An 18,373-nucleotide genomic window follows, 5' to 3' on the forward strand; every position below is an offset into this window, starting at 1 on the left:
GAGTGGAGGTTCATGGAATTTTAAAAACATAGTAAGTTGCTTTATTGCTGAGACATTAGATGAAGTTGTTCTCATCACGCTGAGTGTATCAGAAATGATATAGCAACCCCAGCACCTAGCACATAGATCCCTGCTCAGGATTTCTTGTTGGTGCCTAAAGAGGTAAAGAAGATAAGAGAAATGTTGGTTACTGGTCAAGATAGAAGATGAGATTATCTGGATAAAGAGTAGTGGTCTTTCTGTAACTGCTGGGAGCCTCTGCCTTGTGTGAAGGGAGGTTTCCTTTGGATTGCCCATGAGATGTACCTGGGGACCTGCAATCCAGTAAAGATAGCCAGAAGGAAAGTAGCAAGCACAGAACAGTTTTTTAAGGTGAAAATACACTCGCAAGGTGAGAGAGTATAGGCGGGTTCTGTGAGGTGGAAATGACCCTAGGTTGTTTAGGGATTGGATATTATTTTATCTTTCTGGGTGGGGAAGAGCTGGGATGTACTGTGGGGTGATCTCTGATGGAGGCTGCTTCCAATTATTTGGGGGATTCCTCCCACAAGTTGAGAGAGGGAGTTTTTGACCCTATAAGGTTTGTACCTGGGTGATCCTAGCAGTCTTTCTCCATGGAGGGGGCAGTAACCTCAATGCAAATGCATTTAATGAGTCTAGAAGTTTCCCTGGAGCAGAGGTGGAAGAAGAGAGCCCATGCTCTTTTCCTGTGGCTCTTCATCTGTCAGCCCCAAGGTCTTGGAAGCTACAAGGTCAGGATGTTGTGTCCCAAGCTTTTAATGTGTGACCTGTTTATCACCATCCTTGCCTCCAGCTCAAGGACTTTGGACTCTGAGCCCTGGCCTTCCTTTACTGTTCAAATTTACTTAACATTTCCATGACCCCACTCTGGTCCCTCCCAAACCAACTTTGTCTTCCACCACACTTGAAGCCTGTGGGCTTTGCTCACAGCTGTGAGGCCTATTCTTTGTTTTCTTTCTATCATCTATAAAATAAGGACATTTGATTTAAAGTGACCTCCAAAATGCTAGGATTATAGTTCTTTTAAGTTAGCAAAAAAAACCCACCTAGAAGGTTAGGGAATCTTTCTCTTCTCACTTTAAAGCTGACACAGAATTACCAAATTTTACATTAAATATTTGCAGCTAGATGAGTCTCTGCCACACTGATCAGGTTTTAGGCCACAGTGCCAAACTGCCGCCTGGGTCATGCCTTGTGGAACCTCATGTCATGACTGTCCCCGGCAATCTGTGGTCTTGGATATTGTCATAGGGATGAAGACCTGCCTTTGAAATACTGCAGCTTAGTCATGTTACTTAACCAAATACACTGATTTTGATGTCTTAAGTGCGAGTCAGCATCTGTCCACTTTTGCAGTATTTTCTATATTCAGTGACATTATAAATGGAGAATTACAGATAATTATCATGTTTTAGTGCTCTGCTTTTTTCTTCCCTTTCATTTACAATGGCTTATTAAGATCAATTAAGAGGGATTGTCTGACAATGGAGGACTGTTTTTCATAGGCAGGAACTATTTATCCTGGTTTGAGGCTTTAATGGCTTTGGGGATAGATAATCTTTTTCCACAGAATCAGAATTGACAAAAACAAGCCAACCATGCCAGGACAGCATTTGTGGGAGCTGACACTCCTCTCTATCTGCCAGGACGCAGCGTTTGCCAGAATTTTTTTTTTTTTTTTTTTTTTTTTTTTTTTTTTTTTTTTTTTTTTTAACTATCTGGGTTTTACTAAGTTGGGAATTAAGCAGAATCAAGTCTAGGTAAGCAGAATTTGAGATCCTCTTAGAACCTTCCCCTCTTTATGCAGTTTCTGGGAATCATTTTAGTGTTTTGACAGAGACTTTGGATGAACTGAAAATGAAAATAGTCATATTGTGGTGTTTAATCTCTGACCACAGAGTGTCCATGGCTGTTTTTTGTTTGCTCATTGAAAAAAAGAGAAATACAGAAGCAACCCACCTCCACAAAAACAAACAAACAAAAAAAACTACTCAGTTTTTCTGTAATACTTTTTGAAGGAGGCATTTCTGCACCATTTATGTGCATTTATAAAAGATCATGCTTTTTTGAAGAGCTGGACCAAAGCCAAGAGAGGAAGCAAAGCTTTCTCCCAATTGTGAATATTTTTTTCAGGATGGAAGTGTAAGGAATAGGGTGGCAACCAAGCAGTTGGGGTCCTTTAAACCTAAAACTGAAAGATGTTAGGGTAACTGAGAATTAGTTCAATTATCATTTTTTGATGTTGCTAGTTCTTTGAAACCTACAATGAGAAAACACAGTAATCTCAGGTCTATAGGTTAATCTTCATACTATAGATGGAGAAACTGAGATGCAGAGATGTGAAGTAACATTTAACTCAGGGTCTCAGTGGCCCGTTGGGATCTCTGACTCTTTCAGGGTCTGTCTCTAACCTCTGACTTTCCCTCCATTACTGGAGGATCTGCTTGAAGGACTGCAGCCCAGGAATCTCAGGAGAAAGCTGGCATGATTATTATGGAAAATCAATGGATAGGTCTTTTAGGAGGGGGAATGCTGGGGATGCTTTGCTTACTGAGTATCTGGATTTAGATATGCATAAATGTTCTGAATAAAAACGGGTTGAGATATCAGAAAAGGAATAGAGGAATGGTGCCTGGGAAAAGGGTGAGGCAGTCCTGATTGGGGGAGAGGTAGATGAAGGGAGGTAGAAAGATAGAGAAGTGTCCAGCACTTCTACCTGACCCCATGAAGCTTTAGTAAAATGACAAAAGTTCACAAGAGGTTAGGGTTATTGGTTTTCTTTGGAAGCAAAAAATTGAGCTGAGTATTGTCAAGATTGACATAGGCTGAAACAAGATCATGTAGTCCAGGCCCAGCAAACACATGGGTACCTGGGAATGAGATAATATTGCATGGTGGGCCTGTTATGGAAGCCACATTGTGAGGATAGTAGCATAACTGGGATTTGAAAACAGAGCCCAAACGTACCACTGTTACTAGCCTCTAAGATACAGTGAGAAAGCAATGCCAGTCTTTTAAACAGATGACTGGAAACAACGTGCTCAGACCAAAAAGTCATAAAATGAGTTGCTACGGCTACCTAGGAGGTCTCTATTGGGCCATTTCCCCAAAACCTAGTCTGTAGCTAATAGAACTGGTTTTCCTTTTGTATGGATTTAGGGAATCTGGTTTAACTAGGACAAAACCATTGGTGGTCATGGTCACCTGGGAAGGAGGTAGTTCTGTTGGCCAGAACCAAGCCTCCTTCATGACACCCCAGGCTTTATCTTGACTCCAGGCTACATACTACAGTCAGACACTTGGGGAGCCCAAAGGCCTTTTTAGTAAGGCTAATTCATGCCAAGTTGTACTAGGCCTTTGTTCTTCTTTAGTCGTCCTTAATAATTAAAATTTTCTGTGAGTGTTTCAGTCTGAACCAGTTAAGCTAAAGGGAACCAAGACAAATCTCTTGCCCACTCAGGCCAGAGGATTAAGGCAGATGCAATGCCCCATAGTATGTAGTTACATAGAAGGAGAGTGTCAAAGAATGAAGCCTAGAGCTCATTTGTACTTAGATGCCTCCATTTGGAGAAGGAGATATGACAGTATAGTGGTTAAAAACATGAGCTCTGGAACTACAGTTTCTGGGTTTGATCTTGGCATGGCCACTCACTAGCTGTATGATCTCGGGCAAGTCATATCACCCTTACCTGTGAGGAAACGATTAATAGGACCTAGTGCACAGGGTTGATGTTAATTAAATATAGAGAAAGCGCTTAGAATAGCTTTGCTGTTCATTCTTACTGTAAGCCTTGGGATTTCCAGGTTTAGTGTTCATATGAGGGAAGTTTTACCTACAAAAAAAAAATTAACATGAAGTAGTATATAAGAAGGGAGGAAGATGTAAGAGAAGTCAGACTTCAGATTGTATTACTTCCTTTGCTTTTCTCTTATGAATTGCTTTCTTGACTCTATCCTTAGTCTCTGTTTTCCTGCCCTTTTTATACAGCCCGAATCCATTAGTACACTGTGAGGCAACTTAGTAACATGCTATCTCAAAATTTAGCAGCTTAAAATAGCTATAAAAAATTATTGTCTTTGGGCACCTGGGTGGCTTAGTCCATTAAGTGTCCAAATTTGGCTCAGGTCATGATCTTGTGGTTTGTGGGTTCAAGCCCCATGTCAGGCTCTGTGCTGACAGCTAAGAGCCTGGAGCCTGCTTAGGATTCTGTGTCTCCCTCTCTCTCTGCCCCTCCTCCACTTGCACTCTGTCTTTCTTTCTCTCAAAAATAAATGAACATTAAAAAAATTAAAACTATTGTCTTGCATAATTCTTGTGGGTCAGGAATCCAGGAGCAGTTTAACTAGGTGGCTCTGGCTTAAGATCTTTGATGAGGTTGTAGTCAAGGTGTGCACCAGAGCTACAGTTACCTGAAGACCCTACTGGGAATGGAGGATCTCCTTCCAAGGTGACTTGCTCATGTGGTGGCAGGTTGGTGCTGGCTGTTGTCAGGAGGCCTCAGTTCCTTGCCATGTACAACTTTCCATAAGTTGACTTGAGTGTCCTCAGAACATGGCAGCTGGGTTTCTCCAAAGCAAATGATCCAAAAGAGAATGCCATGCAGAAGCCCTACTGCCTATGACCTAGTCTTGGAAGTCAGGCGCCATCATTTCCGTAAGAGCTTAGTAGTCATGTGTCAGCACAGTTCTGCATGGGAAGGGTCTACCTTAGGGCATGAAAATCAGGAGATGAGGCTCAGGGGAACCATTTTGGAGGCTGCCACACCTCTTCTCTCTGCTTTCATCTCTTTATCAGCCACCTCAAATTTCTTTCTTGGTCTGTCCCTGTTCCCTCAATAGGTTTCTGCCCATTCTCCTTTCTGAGGGTCACAGAAGTCTCCTTATCAGTTTCACTGCTTTGCTCTTCTCCCCGTCTTTTGTTCTCTTGACTGATCACTCCCTGCCCATTCTTTTCTCTCACCTTCAAATTCTAGAATCCCACCACCACTGATGTTTTCTTCTTAATCTTCATCTTCCTCTTGACCTCTGCCCATGATCTCCTGTTTCCTCTGCCCAAGCTACTCAGAGTCCCTCGATCTAGCTGATAACTTTCCTTGTGGGAATATTTTCTGTGCTTAAATCACAGCATTTTCTTTGGGACAGATAGGCAATAAAGAGTACTAAATGTGTCATCAGCTGCCAGATGGATGAAGAAAGCATTTCCCTGGAATTTCATTCATCATCCATGTCCCAGTTTAGGATTTTCAAGGCTGTAGTAACTTAAGGCTTCAGAGTCAGGGGCACATCTGTGGACACTGAGGGATGAAATGTCTCACATTTTGATGCTGAAGTGTATGCCTGGAGGCTGTCTACTGTGAGTGTTCTTGTTGGTTGAAAGAAGAAAGAAAAAAAAAACAGTGCATTTGGAACACTATCCAACATCTTGAGATTATAAACCGTCTGATGTGCTGATATTTATCTGATGATGTCTCCTGGGTCTGCTGGTGGTGAAAGATTTTCCAGATTTGTGAAGTGTGATGAAAGGACTGGTAGTATCTCATACTGATTGGCAGAGCTAAAATGCAACTCTCTGACCTTCTGAACTTCAAAACTTCTTTTCGAAGCTGTGAAATGTAAATCCACAGTAGCCGCTGACCTTAGACATTTTTGCTTTTCCCTGGAGCTTTGGTTTTTCTCTGGTATTTAAAGCTAGTTAATAATCTTCAGTACTAAGAGACTGACTACTTTTATACTTTTTATTACCCAGAAATGCTGGGTGGTAACTTCATCTCTGAATGTAATTGATTTTGTAGACAGAAACAAAAACAGAAGAGGGACTAAGCTTTTGAAGACTTCAGTGGCCTAACAAAATAAATCATCATTAGGAATCTCAGACTGTTTCAGGACGGTGATTTGCACATTGTGGTTGCTTATTAAATAGAGGCACTTGGTGGATAAATGGCTCAACTATGCTGAAGCCTACTGGAAGGAGAGTTTGCCAAGCAAATCAGCATATAAATAGGATCACATGTAAGAATTTTATTTGAATATAAGCAACTCATATGTTAATCTTAAATGCTCCTTTATTCATGAAAGTAGGCCATTATAAATTGTTCTTGGTAGTATATTAAAGATAATTGGATAGAATTAGGACTCAGAAGTTGTAGTGGATTGGTCTGCACCCATGACTTAAAATGGTAACTTCCATAGTTTGAACTGTAGAGTCAGGCACCTCACCTAGCCACCCTGGCATCCTCGAAATTGGTGATACCTCACAATGAAAACATGCAGACATTTTTAGCAGGTAGCCATGGTTATACCACCTGTCTGTTGCTTACAACACAGTAAGGCAACAGTTGGTCTGAAAGGCTCACTCATAAGGATATGCAGAGTCTAGGCCAGTTTTGGTGAACCATGTGGTCCACTGAGATAGCAGGGATACTCAAGGGAACTGACAGCCCCTTTCATGGACTGTTGAATTGGATTGTACATGTATAGGCTATGGGTTCTGTTTAGCTGAATAACTCCACTATTTACCACTGTTAACCAATCACAAAAATCAAGCACCACTAATTTTGCCAAATGAAAGCAAGTCTAAGGTAGGGCTACAGATAATACATTTTGTATGTTACTAGCCTTTAGGTATCGATTCACATTAATTGTTCTCATATCTCATTACTAATGGTGAAGTATTTCAGAGTAAATTATCATAAATCCAATACAAAAGTGATAAAGATTTCTGTCTTTATTTTAATTTTTAAAATCCAAATATAATATGGTGTTATATTAGTTTCAGTCATACAATATGATTCAACAATTCTGTTACATTAATCAGTGTTTGTCACAATAAGTCTACTCTTAATCCCCTTTACCTGTTTTACCCATTCTCCCAACTACCTCCCCTCTGGTAATCACCAGTTTGTTCTCTTTATTTAAGAGTCTGGGTTTTTGTTTTTGTCTCTTTTTTATCGCCATTTGTTTTGTTTCTTAAATTTCATTTATGAGTGAAATCATATGGTATGTCTTTCTCTGACTTACCTCACTTAGCATATCCTCTAGATACATCCATATTGTTGCACATGGCGATATTTCATTCTTTTATATGACCGATTAATATTCCATTGTGTCTTTATGTACACCATATGTTCTTTATCCATTCATTTATGCATAGATACTTGGGTTATTTCCATATCTTGGCTGTTGTAAATAATACTGCAATAAACTTAAGGGTGTGTATTTCTGTTTGACTTAGTGTTATCATTTTCTTTGGGTATATACTCAATAGTGGAATTAATGGATCATGGAGTAATTCTGTTGTTGTTGCTGTTGTTGTTGTTATTATTATTAGAAAGAAAGAGAGGAAGAGAGGGGCAGAGGGAGAAAGAGAGAATTTTAAGCAGGCTGTATGCTCAGTGTGGAGCCTGATGCAGGACTTGATTGTACAATCATGGGATCATGACCTGAGCCAAAATCAAGAGTAGGATGCTCAACTGACTGAGCCACCTAAGTGCCCCTATTTTTAATTTTTTGAGGAACATTTATATTGTTTTTCAAAGTGTCTGCACCAGCTTGCATTTCCACCAACAGTGCATGAGGGTTCCTTTTTCTCCACATCCTCACCAACACTTGTTTCTTGTGCTTTTGATTTTAGCCATTCTGACATGTATGTGGTGAAACCTCATTGTGGTTTTGATTTGCATTTCTCTGATGATTAGTGACATTGAACATCTTTTCTTGTGTCTGTTGACCATCTGTTTATCTTTGGAAGATTTCTGTTACTAAATGCATTTTAATTTAGCATTTATTGTAATTCATACTGGCTTTCCTTTTTTATGGAATTGATGTTTTTATATACTTTTCTCAAATCCTCCAAAATTATAATGGAAGCAAATCAATTTGCAAGTAATATCTAGTATCCTGACTTTAAAAAAAAATCTTCAGTACATTTCAGAGGTTATCTTTTTAAAGAAAAAAATTGTTCTTAAGTTCTCTTTATGTGAGGAAAGGCTGTGAATTTATCAATTGGTCATTATTTGATTAAATTACAGGGATGTGGCTGTAGTTCTGTAATCTGAAAGTATATTCTAAATATACAACAATGAATATTTTGATGAGTGGGTCTTATGCTGGGCGGCATCCCTACATTAACTTAATAGCCTTGGAAGACTTTGTGTTGTCAGAGGAGGGGACAGTGTGAGAATAGCCAAATAGCTCTTGGGCTCTGGAGTCAGATCTGGCTTTAGTTCTGACTCTGCATTTGCTGTGGCATTTGAACAAGTTATATAACCTCCCTGAGTTTTGGTTATAATCTTCAATGAAGATTTTAATACCTAATTCATAAGATATAAAGTACTCATATTAGGACTTCCCATAAATTAGGCATTCAGTAAACTGTAGTTAGTGTCTTCTTTCCTTTTCTTAAAAAGAGAAGATTGTTCCTTGGCAATAGATAACTTGCAATTGTTAGATTGTTAGATGAGTGACAGAGAAGACAAGGTAGCTGAAGAGTTACAATTGCTGCCAGAAACTTCCTCCAAAGAGGTTCTCAAACTTGGCTGCACATTAGGTCATCTGTGGAGCTTAAAAAAATAAAAATGCCCAGGCTCTACTCCAGGGATTCTTTACTTCAGGGTGCAATCCAGCAATAGAAGCTTTCAGATCATCCCAGGTGATCCTAATATACCACCAAGGCCAGAGAAACACTGTTTTATAGACAGACCTTGAGGATTATTCTGTTCTAGAGTATGAAAGGGTAAGAATTAGAGTCCTAAGAAAGTTCTTGAGGACTAAGAGTTTGTTGCTGGCCAAATTTGGCCCATAGCCTTATTTTCAAAATTCAGTTTTATTGGAACTCATCTGTTTACATGTGGTCTGTGGCTGCTTTTATTCTACAATAGGAGAACTGAGTAACTGTGAAAGAGACCATACCACAAAGCCTAAAATATTGCTCTCTAGCCTTTATTTTTAAAAGTTTATTTATTTAGAGAGAGAGAAAGAGAGAGAGAACAAGAACATGCACAAGTGGGGGAGGGCGGGGGGGAGAGGGAGGCAGAGAATCCCAAGCAGGCTCCACACTGTCAGCAGAGAGCCAGACACCCAGGGCTCAATGCGGGGCTTGAACCCACAAACCTTGAGATCGTGACTTGAGCTGAAACCAAGAGCTGGATGCTCACCCAACTGAGCTACCCAGGCATTCCCACTCCCTAACCTTTTGCAGAAAACATTCCTGACCCCTGCAGTAGGCCAATTAAAAATTGAATCATGGTGCCATTTCCCAAGATGCATCAAGTAAGTCAACTCTGTACACAATATCTCCTATATTCTGCTCAAGTGTTTCCTTTTATTAAAAATCATAATGAAATAGTGTCTGGCATTATACTGGAGACTCAATATGCTATAATCTATTGATATAGTCATTCTACTTTTTTATGAGACTTGCCCATTTTTGAATAAGACTTCATGTTTTTAGTGTAGTACCTAACATTTCTCTTTGAATTTTAAATTTTGTGGAAGTTTTAACAATCTGCTTATCAAAGAAATTTAACATAGGACACTCTGACTTGACTTCTTGGCTAAAAATGTAAAAAGCTAAAATGTTACTCATTTAGCATTTACACAGTCAGCCATGAATGCTTGCTTATTTATTTATTTATTTTTAATTTTAAAAAATTAATTTATTTTTTTAAAAATTTACATCCAAGTTAGCATATAGTGCAACAATGATTTCAGGAGTAGATTCCTTAATGCCCCTTATCCATTTAGCCCACCTGCCCTCCCACAACCTCTCCAGTAACCCTGTGTTTGTTCTCCAAACTTAAGAGTGTCTTATGTTTTGTCCCCCTCCCTATTTTTATATTATTTTTGCTTTCCTTCCCTTATGTTCATCTGTTTTGTATCTTAAAGTTCTCATATGAGTGAAGTCCTATGATATTTGTCTTTCTCTGACTAATTTCACTTATCATAATACACTGTAGTTCCATCCACATTGTTTCAAATGGCAAGATTTCATTCTTTTTGATTGCTGAGTAACACTCCATTGTGTGTGTGTGTGTGTGTGTGTGTGTGTGTATGTATGTATGCCACATTTTCTTTATCCATTCATCAATCAGTGGACATTTGGGCTCTTTCCATACTTTGGCTATTGTTGATAGTGCTGCTATAAACATTGAGAAACATGTGCCCTTAAAAAACAGCATACCTGTTTCCCTTGGATAGATACCTAGTAGTGCAATTGCTGGGTCATAGGGTAGTTCTATTTTTAAATTTTTGAGGGGCCTCCATACTGTTTTCCAGAGTGGCTGCACCAGTTTGCATTCCCACCAGCAGTGCAAAAGAGATCCTCTTTCTCCACATCCTTGCCATCATCTGTTGCTGTCTGAATTTGTTAATGTTAGGCATTCTGACAGGTGTGAGGTGGTATATCATTGTGGTTTTGATTTGTATTTCCCTGATGATGAGTGATGTTGAGCATTTTTTCATGTGTTGATTTGCCATCTGGATGTCTTCTTTGGAAAAGTGTCTATTCATGTCTTTTGCACATTTCTTCACTGGATTATTTGTTTTTTGGATGTTGGGTTTGATAAGTTCTTTATAGATTTTGGATACTAACACTTTATCTGATATGTCATTTGCAAATATCTTCTCCCATTCCGTTGGTTGCCTTTTAGTTTACCTGATTGTTTCCTTTGCTGCACAGAACCTTTTTATTTTAATGAGGTCCCAGTAGTTCATTTTTGCTTTTGTTTCCCTTGCCTCTGGAGACGTGTTGAATAAGAAGTTGCTGCAGCCAAGGTCAAAGAGGTGTTTGCCTGCTTTCTCCTTAAGGATTTCGATGGCTTCCTGTCTTACATTTAGGTCTTTCATCCATTTTGAGTTTATTTTTGTGTATGGTGTAAAAAAAGTGGTCCAGGTTCATTTTTCTGCATGTCGCTGTCCAGGTTTCCCAGTTGAATGCTTTTTTAAATAATGCTAGCAGTTAAGAACACCTTAGACTTTTTTTTCTGCCCTATTTTCAAGTCTTTTAAAGTTTTTAGCAGAGCTGAACAAAACAGAAATAGACTCATAAATAGAGAGAAAAAACTAGTGGTTGCCAAAGGGGAGGGGAATGGGGAGATGGGCAAAATAGGTGAAGAAGATTAAGAGGTAAAGTATAAGCTAGGGAATATAGTCAAGAATATTGTAATAACTCTGTGTGATAACAGATGATAACTGTACTTATCAGATTGAGCATTTTATAATGTATATAAATGTCAGATCACTATGTTGTACACCTACAGCTAATGTAGTATTGTACATCAACTATACTTCAATTAAAAGAAAATAATATAAATTTCTCTTAAGTGCTTAACCTAGTGCTGTTCAGTAGCACATTCTGAGGTGATGGGAGATGATGGGAAATGTCTGTATCTCATTGTCTAATACAGTAGTCACCAGACACATGTGGCTGTTAGGGACCGGAAATATGGCTAGTGCAACTGAGGAACTGAATTTTCTTAAAATAAGAAGATAAAATAGAATAAAATAAAAATCTTCTTAGCAGAAGCAGGTTCTTGTGCATTTCCTTTTGTTGGTTACTCATAAAAATGGACCTGCTACTGCCAGATAGGGTGGTGGGGACTGGTCACATAACATTCTCAGCATTATGGTCTTTTATGGTCTTTTACATCACCTTCCCTCCTTGACCAATCTGGGCCTCATTAGGAAATATGCTCCCTTGCTCTCCCTACCCCTAAACATAATCACATCTTTTTGAACCAGTTAGTAATTATAGAAGATAATCTTGAAAGAGCCCAGATGCTGCCATCCATTTAGGCTTTATTGAGGAGGATCTTGCTAACATGCAGCATGTAGGCACTTCCTTTGTGCTGTCTCAGCATCATAGTTGCTGATGGAAGCATAAATGCTCATTAGCATTTTAAGAGATTTTAATAAAAATTGTTAGTTTGACAATAGGAATGGGACAGGTTTAATCAGGAACACCATATTTTAATCTCTCTGGTGCTAATTCCATCCTTGCTTCAATAAGAGAATAATTCTTACAGGGGACAGGGAAATGCATAAATTGTGCCTGGGATACTGTGAATTTTGTAGTCCTAGCTTCATCCCCTGCATTTTCATCGCGCTTTGTCTGCATGTCTCTCAGGGCACTGGGAATGCTTTGCTTTATGCTTCACGATAGACACTTCACATTTGCCAGGGATCTGTCCAGGGATCTTGGTGAATACCCAGCTTTTCTTGTACCCTTGGAGCAACAAGCTTCATTACTGGGGGGTCAAGTGAACTTAATCACTAGCTGTGTGATTCAAGCAGTACGAGTCCAGATTCATCCCTTAGCAAAATGGCTCCCTCTCACAGGTGTTGAGTCGTTTGTAATCATCAGAACCTTAGAAACCATTTTTCAGATTGAAGAGGTTTCTTGGAAAGGTTTTAAACGTGCACACATGTCTCCTTATAAGATTATAAACTTCTGGGCAGCAATGATCGTGTCCCTTCATCTTTACATCCTCTAACAATCCAGCATAGATTATTGCTGAGGGAGGAAAGGAAAGCTGTTGTGTCAAATCATGTCCCTGTCTATTCAGTTGTGCTGTAATGAAACGATTCCCCTTCATGTTTTTATTTTTAAGCTTTATTTCCATATAAAGGAACATTATTTGGATAGGTAATTAGGTATGTCACTGCCGTTAACTATACAGAGGGTTTGTTTTTGTTTTGGTAAAAGCTTTAGGTTTAGCACTTTAAAAAATCATTTCAGCTTGAGAGTTTTGAAAAATGCTTCTTCCCATCATTATTTGCTAAGAAAGCCACACTTCCTGGTGATTTAGTAAAACCTTTGTCAGGTAGTCCTGAAAATAGCTTTTCAGTGGACCCGGTCACCACAGGCCACTTCCCCTGCTCAGGCTTCAGCCCAGGTCCTGCTCTCTGTTAGTTGCTAGGGAACCAGTTCCCACACCTTCTCTGTCTCCTGGTCTCTTTCATTGCTCTTGCTGCCTCCGAATCCCAACACAAACCATGTTTGTAATTGCTGGACTGTACAGGGATGCAGGTTAGGTCAGAGTTGGGGGGTTAATCAAAACAAACACTGGGAAAGTTACAGTGGTTCACGGGAACTCAATTAGTAAACACTGAGGAGTCACCCATCCTTGTGAAAATGTATATGGAAATAAAAATGCCTGCATTTTAGTCCCTTCTAAAACTTCCCTCTTAGAGACGCCCTGAGTTAGAACACATCAGCTTGCAGTGAACTAAAATGTACTCAAATTAGAGACTCAAGAAAGGGACTTGTTAGAAGAATGCTCTCTGCTTCCAGGAGAGCTGAGCAATCAGGCAGGCATGGGGGAAGGCAGGGGCAAACGCAGGTCAGAGGACCTCAGCAGTGGGTGCGAGGCCTGCATACTGCACATTTCCCTAGGCTCAGACTGTTGGGAGGAGAGATGGCTTCTGCCCAGCACCCAGGCCTGACTCAGCCAGCTGTGACCTGAGGGTGTGGGGCTGCCCCATCCTGGGCTGTGAAATGTAGACATGCAGAGAAAATGGTCCCTGTCCACTGCTGGTTCCAGGTATTAACAGTCCACCTCCTCCATCACTATAATCTAGGGGTGAGCAGGGATCTTTCCAGGATACATGGGTTGTCTCTTGATTTCAGCTTAGGTCATGATTTCATGGTTTGTGAGTTCAAGCTCCACATCAGGCTCTGCTCTGAAAGTGTGGAGCCTGCTTGCAATTTTCTCTCTCCCTCTCTCTTTCCCTCTCTCCCACTCATGCTGTCTTTGTCTTTCTCAAAATAAAATAAACTTTATTTATTTACAAAATTTTGTGTTTATTTTTGAGAGAGAGACAGCCAGAAAGTGAGCGGGGGAGAGGCAGAGCGGGAAAGGGAGACAGAATCCGAAGCAGGTTCCAGACTCTGAGCTGTCAGCACAGACATGGGGCTCAAACTCACCAAACGTGAGATCACAACCTGAGCTGAAGTTGGACACTTAACCGACTGAGCCACCCAGGTGCCCTTGACTGATATGAATTTAATTTGTATCTCTTATTCCCTTGACTGACCATTTTCAGTCTAGGAAGGGTTAGATTAGAAGAGGAACAGATTTAGAATGAATTATGCAGCAAAAAAGCTCTTGTAGCCATTGTACATTCAGTAGATGGAAAACATTTCTCAGTCACTGGATTCCAGGCTCTATGCTAGATATTTTAAGGAAAGGTATACTAATAACTAATATTGACTTAGTCTTACATGCCAACAGGTTGACATGCTAAATGAATTTACATGTATGAGCTAATTTAAATTTTCCTGCAAATCTTTGAACCAGGAGCCGCTACTATCCCCTCTATATTCAGAGTAGAAAATTAAGATTTGGGAAGTTTAAGCAACTTAAAAAAAAAATTGAGTTAATGTATAAAATGCATGAAAAAAGAAATGGTGGGAACCAAATTGATAGGTAGAGAGACAAATCATGGGGGTGTTCTATTGGGGTTATTCTGTTGGTCACAAAGACCCACTGAGGTTTTGGAACCTAGGGGTTGTGTCAGAACTACGCTTGCAGAAACTTCCTGGCAATCCTGTGAGGAATGGCTGACACTGAAAGTAACTAAGGAAGCTTTTGATGAGGCTCCAGGAGAAACCAGAGGAGGACCAGGACCAGTGTGATAGTTGGGGAAACAGAACTGGCTAGAGAACCTTGTAGTTTCCTTTTCAGCTTCCCTTCAAGTCTCCTCTCTGGACTTTAGTTTTAAACAATCTACCATTTATTTTTATTTATTTTTTTTAATGTTTTATTTATTTCTAGGAGAGAGAGAGAGACAGCGTGAGCAGGGGAGGGTAAGAGAGAGAGGGAGTCACAGACTGAAACAGGCTCCAGGCTCTGAGCAGGCAGTCAGCACAGAGACAGAAACGGGGCTCGAACCCACAAACCGCGAGATCATGACCTAAGCGAAAGTCGGACGCTTAACTGACTAAGCCACCCAGGCGCCCCAACAATCTACCTTTTAAACATTCTAGCAGAGACTACTGCTGATTCTGGAGTTGCTTTTAATTTCAGCAGGGGAAAAAAAAAACCCAGGAGAAAACAAAAAGGCTAACATTTGAAAAGCCTTGTCCTTGGGGGCGCCAGGGTGGCTCAGTTGGTTAAGTGTCCGACTTTGGTTTAGGTCATGATCCCACATTTGTGGGTTTGAGCCCCACATCGGGCTCTGTGCTGACAGCTCCGAGCCTGGAGCCTGCTTCAGATTCTGTGTCTCCCTCTCTCTCTGTCCCTCCCCCACTCACACTCTGTCTCTTTCTCTCTCAAAAAAAAAAAACAAAAATGAAAACCAAAAACTGTATTCTCCATTTACCTCGCGAGAAACAAAATGAACTCCAAGGAGTCCATGAATAGTGAGGTATGAATTGACTGTAGCAGTTTCTTCAAGTTAAGGGTGGCGTGAAAGGAACCTGCACGCACGCATGTTCTCCATGTCAAGGTGCAGGAGACAACTTGTGAGAAGCATGTTTGCCACTCAGGGTGGGAGCTGACTGGTTCTCTCAGAACTTCCTTCCCTTGGCCTCATGTTTCCCAACAGGACATGCTGCTGCTGTCCATACAAGGTGTGGCTACATGGGATCTGAGAAAACAGACCAATTTTTAGTGCCTCTTATTCTTGAGACTCGTATCTTATTCCAGAAGGGCTTCTGGATGATCCTACTTGAAGCAACGTGTATAAATCAGTATTGGGCTTTCCTAGGTTTTGGACCAAACTCAGTCTTTACAAGGTTCTTGCATCAACCAGAGGAAGGGAGTGGGCTTTGTGTTGTTTGTGCTTTGGATCAGCAAGTATTAATTCAGGATTGTGTGTATCAGTCACTGTGCTGCATACAAGTTATGCAGTGATGAGTAAGGCATAGCCATTATGGGACAGAGGTACCAGGATAGTTTGGGTATCAAGGCAAGCAGGTAGCCATAGCAGTACAAAAGATGTCAAAGAGGTTTCTCAGTATTTGGCCAGTCCTTTGACCTTGGAAGCTCCTGAAAGGAATCATTAAAGAAAGACAAAGGTCAAAGAGGAAAATTTGAGCTTAAAAACCTACAAGCCCTTAGAGATAAATAAAAAAGTTCCCTAAGCATACGTAATAATAAATTTGATATGAAGAATATCATATGAGTTTTTCTTTTTTAAGTTTTATTTATTTTGACAGAGAGTTCACATGAGTTGGGGGGGGGGTCGGAATGCAGAGAGAGAGGGAGAGAAAATCCCAGGCAGGCTCTGGGCTTGAACCCACGAACCCGTCAGATCATGGCCTGAGCCGATAGTCAAAAGCCAGATGCTTAACTGACTGAGCCACCCAGGTGCCCCTAATATGAGTTTTTCAATTCTTCTAAGAATTACAGATATTTTTGTGACTGGGAACTGCAGCTTCACTGAGTTGGAACCTATCTTTTAGTTTTATCTTTTATTTCCCTGTAGTTCTTAGTAGTAAAAGTTTTTTAAATGCTTAGGAGGAATTCTTGCTTTCTTGGTGTCAGTAAATATGAGGGTTGAGCCAGGGCAACACTCTGGATCCTGAAGCCACAGAGGGTTTGGAAGGTGGTGCAGTCCTAGGCATGGGTCTAGAGTTCGGAAAAGGGCTCCACTTTAGGAACCCCTGGGGTCAGCCACAGGGTGGTGGTGGGATCTGGGGACTCGGTGCTAACATTTCTTGGAATTACCTATAGTTCCTCATTCATCTCTGGTGCCATGATAGTTTACTTTATTCCACTGAGGTCAAAAGTAAAACAGTACCTAAGAGAGTAACATACTGTCAATTTCCTGAAATCCAGTCTGAACTGAAAATACTTTAAGGAACAAATATGTTAATGGTATGTATATATATATATATATATATATATATATGGAAAAGATGAGGAGAAAGGGATGCCTCCTCTCTTTTTGTGTCTTATATTTTTGCACAATATAGCCATCTTCTATTCTTTAAGGATTTGCTAGTCAAAGATTTGTAAATTTATCCTGATAAGTAATGGTCACTCTCTTCTTTCAGCAGATTTCTGCACATGGCAGATCTTCTTCCAATGTAAATGGTGGACCTGAGCTTGGTCGTTGCATGAGTCCTGAAGGTAGTCCTCAATCTGATTATTACTTCTGTACAGGAAGTCATCCATGTGAACTTGGTGGCCACCCAGAACCCACCTGTGCTAAATTATGATCTTCCTAAACAGGGATGTAATCATGTCACCAATTAGCCTATTGAGCCATAGTGAATGGGAGTCACTGCAAGATATATAAAGTTTCCTTGTTTTTAATTAAGCTAACCCAATTTCAGATTTTACACTTGGGCTTCCTTATTTTTTTCCTTAGCTGTCTGCTCACAAGTCCTACACGTAGACATTCTCTCAGGTAGCAAAAGTATGTTTCTTCATTGGATGTCTGCTATGTGCAGGGCACTGGGAACGCATTGTAAAAGTAGTCACTGTAACTACTTTGTCCTTCTCCCTCTCCCCTGCCTTTTTTTCAGAAGACCTAGAGCCAGAGTTAGCCTTCACAGGTATCCCAGCTGAGTAGAATTTTTTTACTGGAAAATCCTAGGGAGAAATCTTGAAAATTTCTAAGATCAAATCCCCACTATCATCCCTTTCCCCCGTTCTTGAGTGTTAACAAAAAAGTTTACAAAGCTTAGGTTAAACTTCCTTTTACTGATTTCAGCTGATGCCTGGGGGCTTTGTTAGGTGTATTGATTATGTTTGTTTTGGATTCTACAACCAGGTCAAAAGTAAATTGGTGATTCAGGTGTTCTCTTCAGAAAATATGCTTAGAAATTTTCTTATGGTTCGCCATAGATTTAGAAATGAATTCACTGCAATTTATTATTGTCTGGATATATAGGAATCTAGATGAAATGATGATGTGTTTGCTAGACTTTGCATTTATCCTTCTGTGCAGGTGTGAATGGAAACAGGTGCTCTGAATCATCTACTCTTCTTGAGAAATACAAAATTGGGAAGGTTATTGGTGATGGGAATTTTGCAGTAGTCAAAGAGTGCATGGACAGGTGAGTGTGTAGTGAGGATAATCATTTATTCACCTACACGTACATTTCTTCCTTGGAGTTTATTCTTATCTGAATGAATGAATAATATGCCTTCCTGGGAAGTCTCTTTTTCCCCCTTCCTGAAAAAGTCTACTGTTAGGATCAGCTGCTTTGTAAGCCCACTGGCAGTTTGTCCACGAAAAATATAGGTGTACATGCAGAATATAAACTTGCTTTGTATGCAGTTGGCGTAAGAGATTTATCAGGTCTCATCCACGAGCCAGAGAGGAATAGGGAAGGATAAGATTCATTTAAAAAAAAATCTATAGCACTTACCTGTGTTAGGCACTGTTCTCTATGCTATTCCTA

The 18,373-nt window shown here is 40.2% G+C and overlaps 1 protein-coding gene across 7 annotated transcripts in view; it reads left to right on the plus strand.

Annotated features, from left to right (window-relative positions):
* The window catches only part of DCLK2 (doublecortin like kinase 2), a 154,665-nt gene that overhangs the window by 103,788 nt on the left and 32,504 nt on the right, over window positions 1-18,373 (plus strand). For 4 of the 7 annotated variants that reach the window (XR_005528756.1, XM_039234366.1, XM_039234368.1 and 1 more), the window contains 2 exons: window positions 17,018-17,093; window positions 17,917-18,025. Coding sequence is in view for 5 of the 7 variants with exons in the window: in XM_039234366.1 (XP_039090297.1) it covers window positions 17,018-17,093; window positions 17,917-18,025 (185 nt within the window). In the remaining 2 variants the exon portion in view is untranslated. The remainder of the gene's footprint in view (window positions 1-17,017; window positions 17,094-17,916; window positions 18,026-18,373) is intronic. The other 3 variants (XR_005528757.1, XM_039234367.1, XM_039234369.1) reach the window with 1 other exon arrangement.

Source organism: Hyaena hyaena, unplaced genomic scaffold (assembly GCF_003009895.1).
Source record: "Hyaena hyaena isolate Hyena2069 unplaced genomic scaffold, ASM300989v1 scaffold_89, whole genome shotgun sequence".
NCBI classification, from domain to species: domain Eukaryota; kingdom Metazoa; phylum Chordata; class Mammalia; order Carnivora; family Hyaenidae; genus Hyaena; species Hyaena hyaena.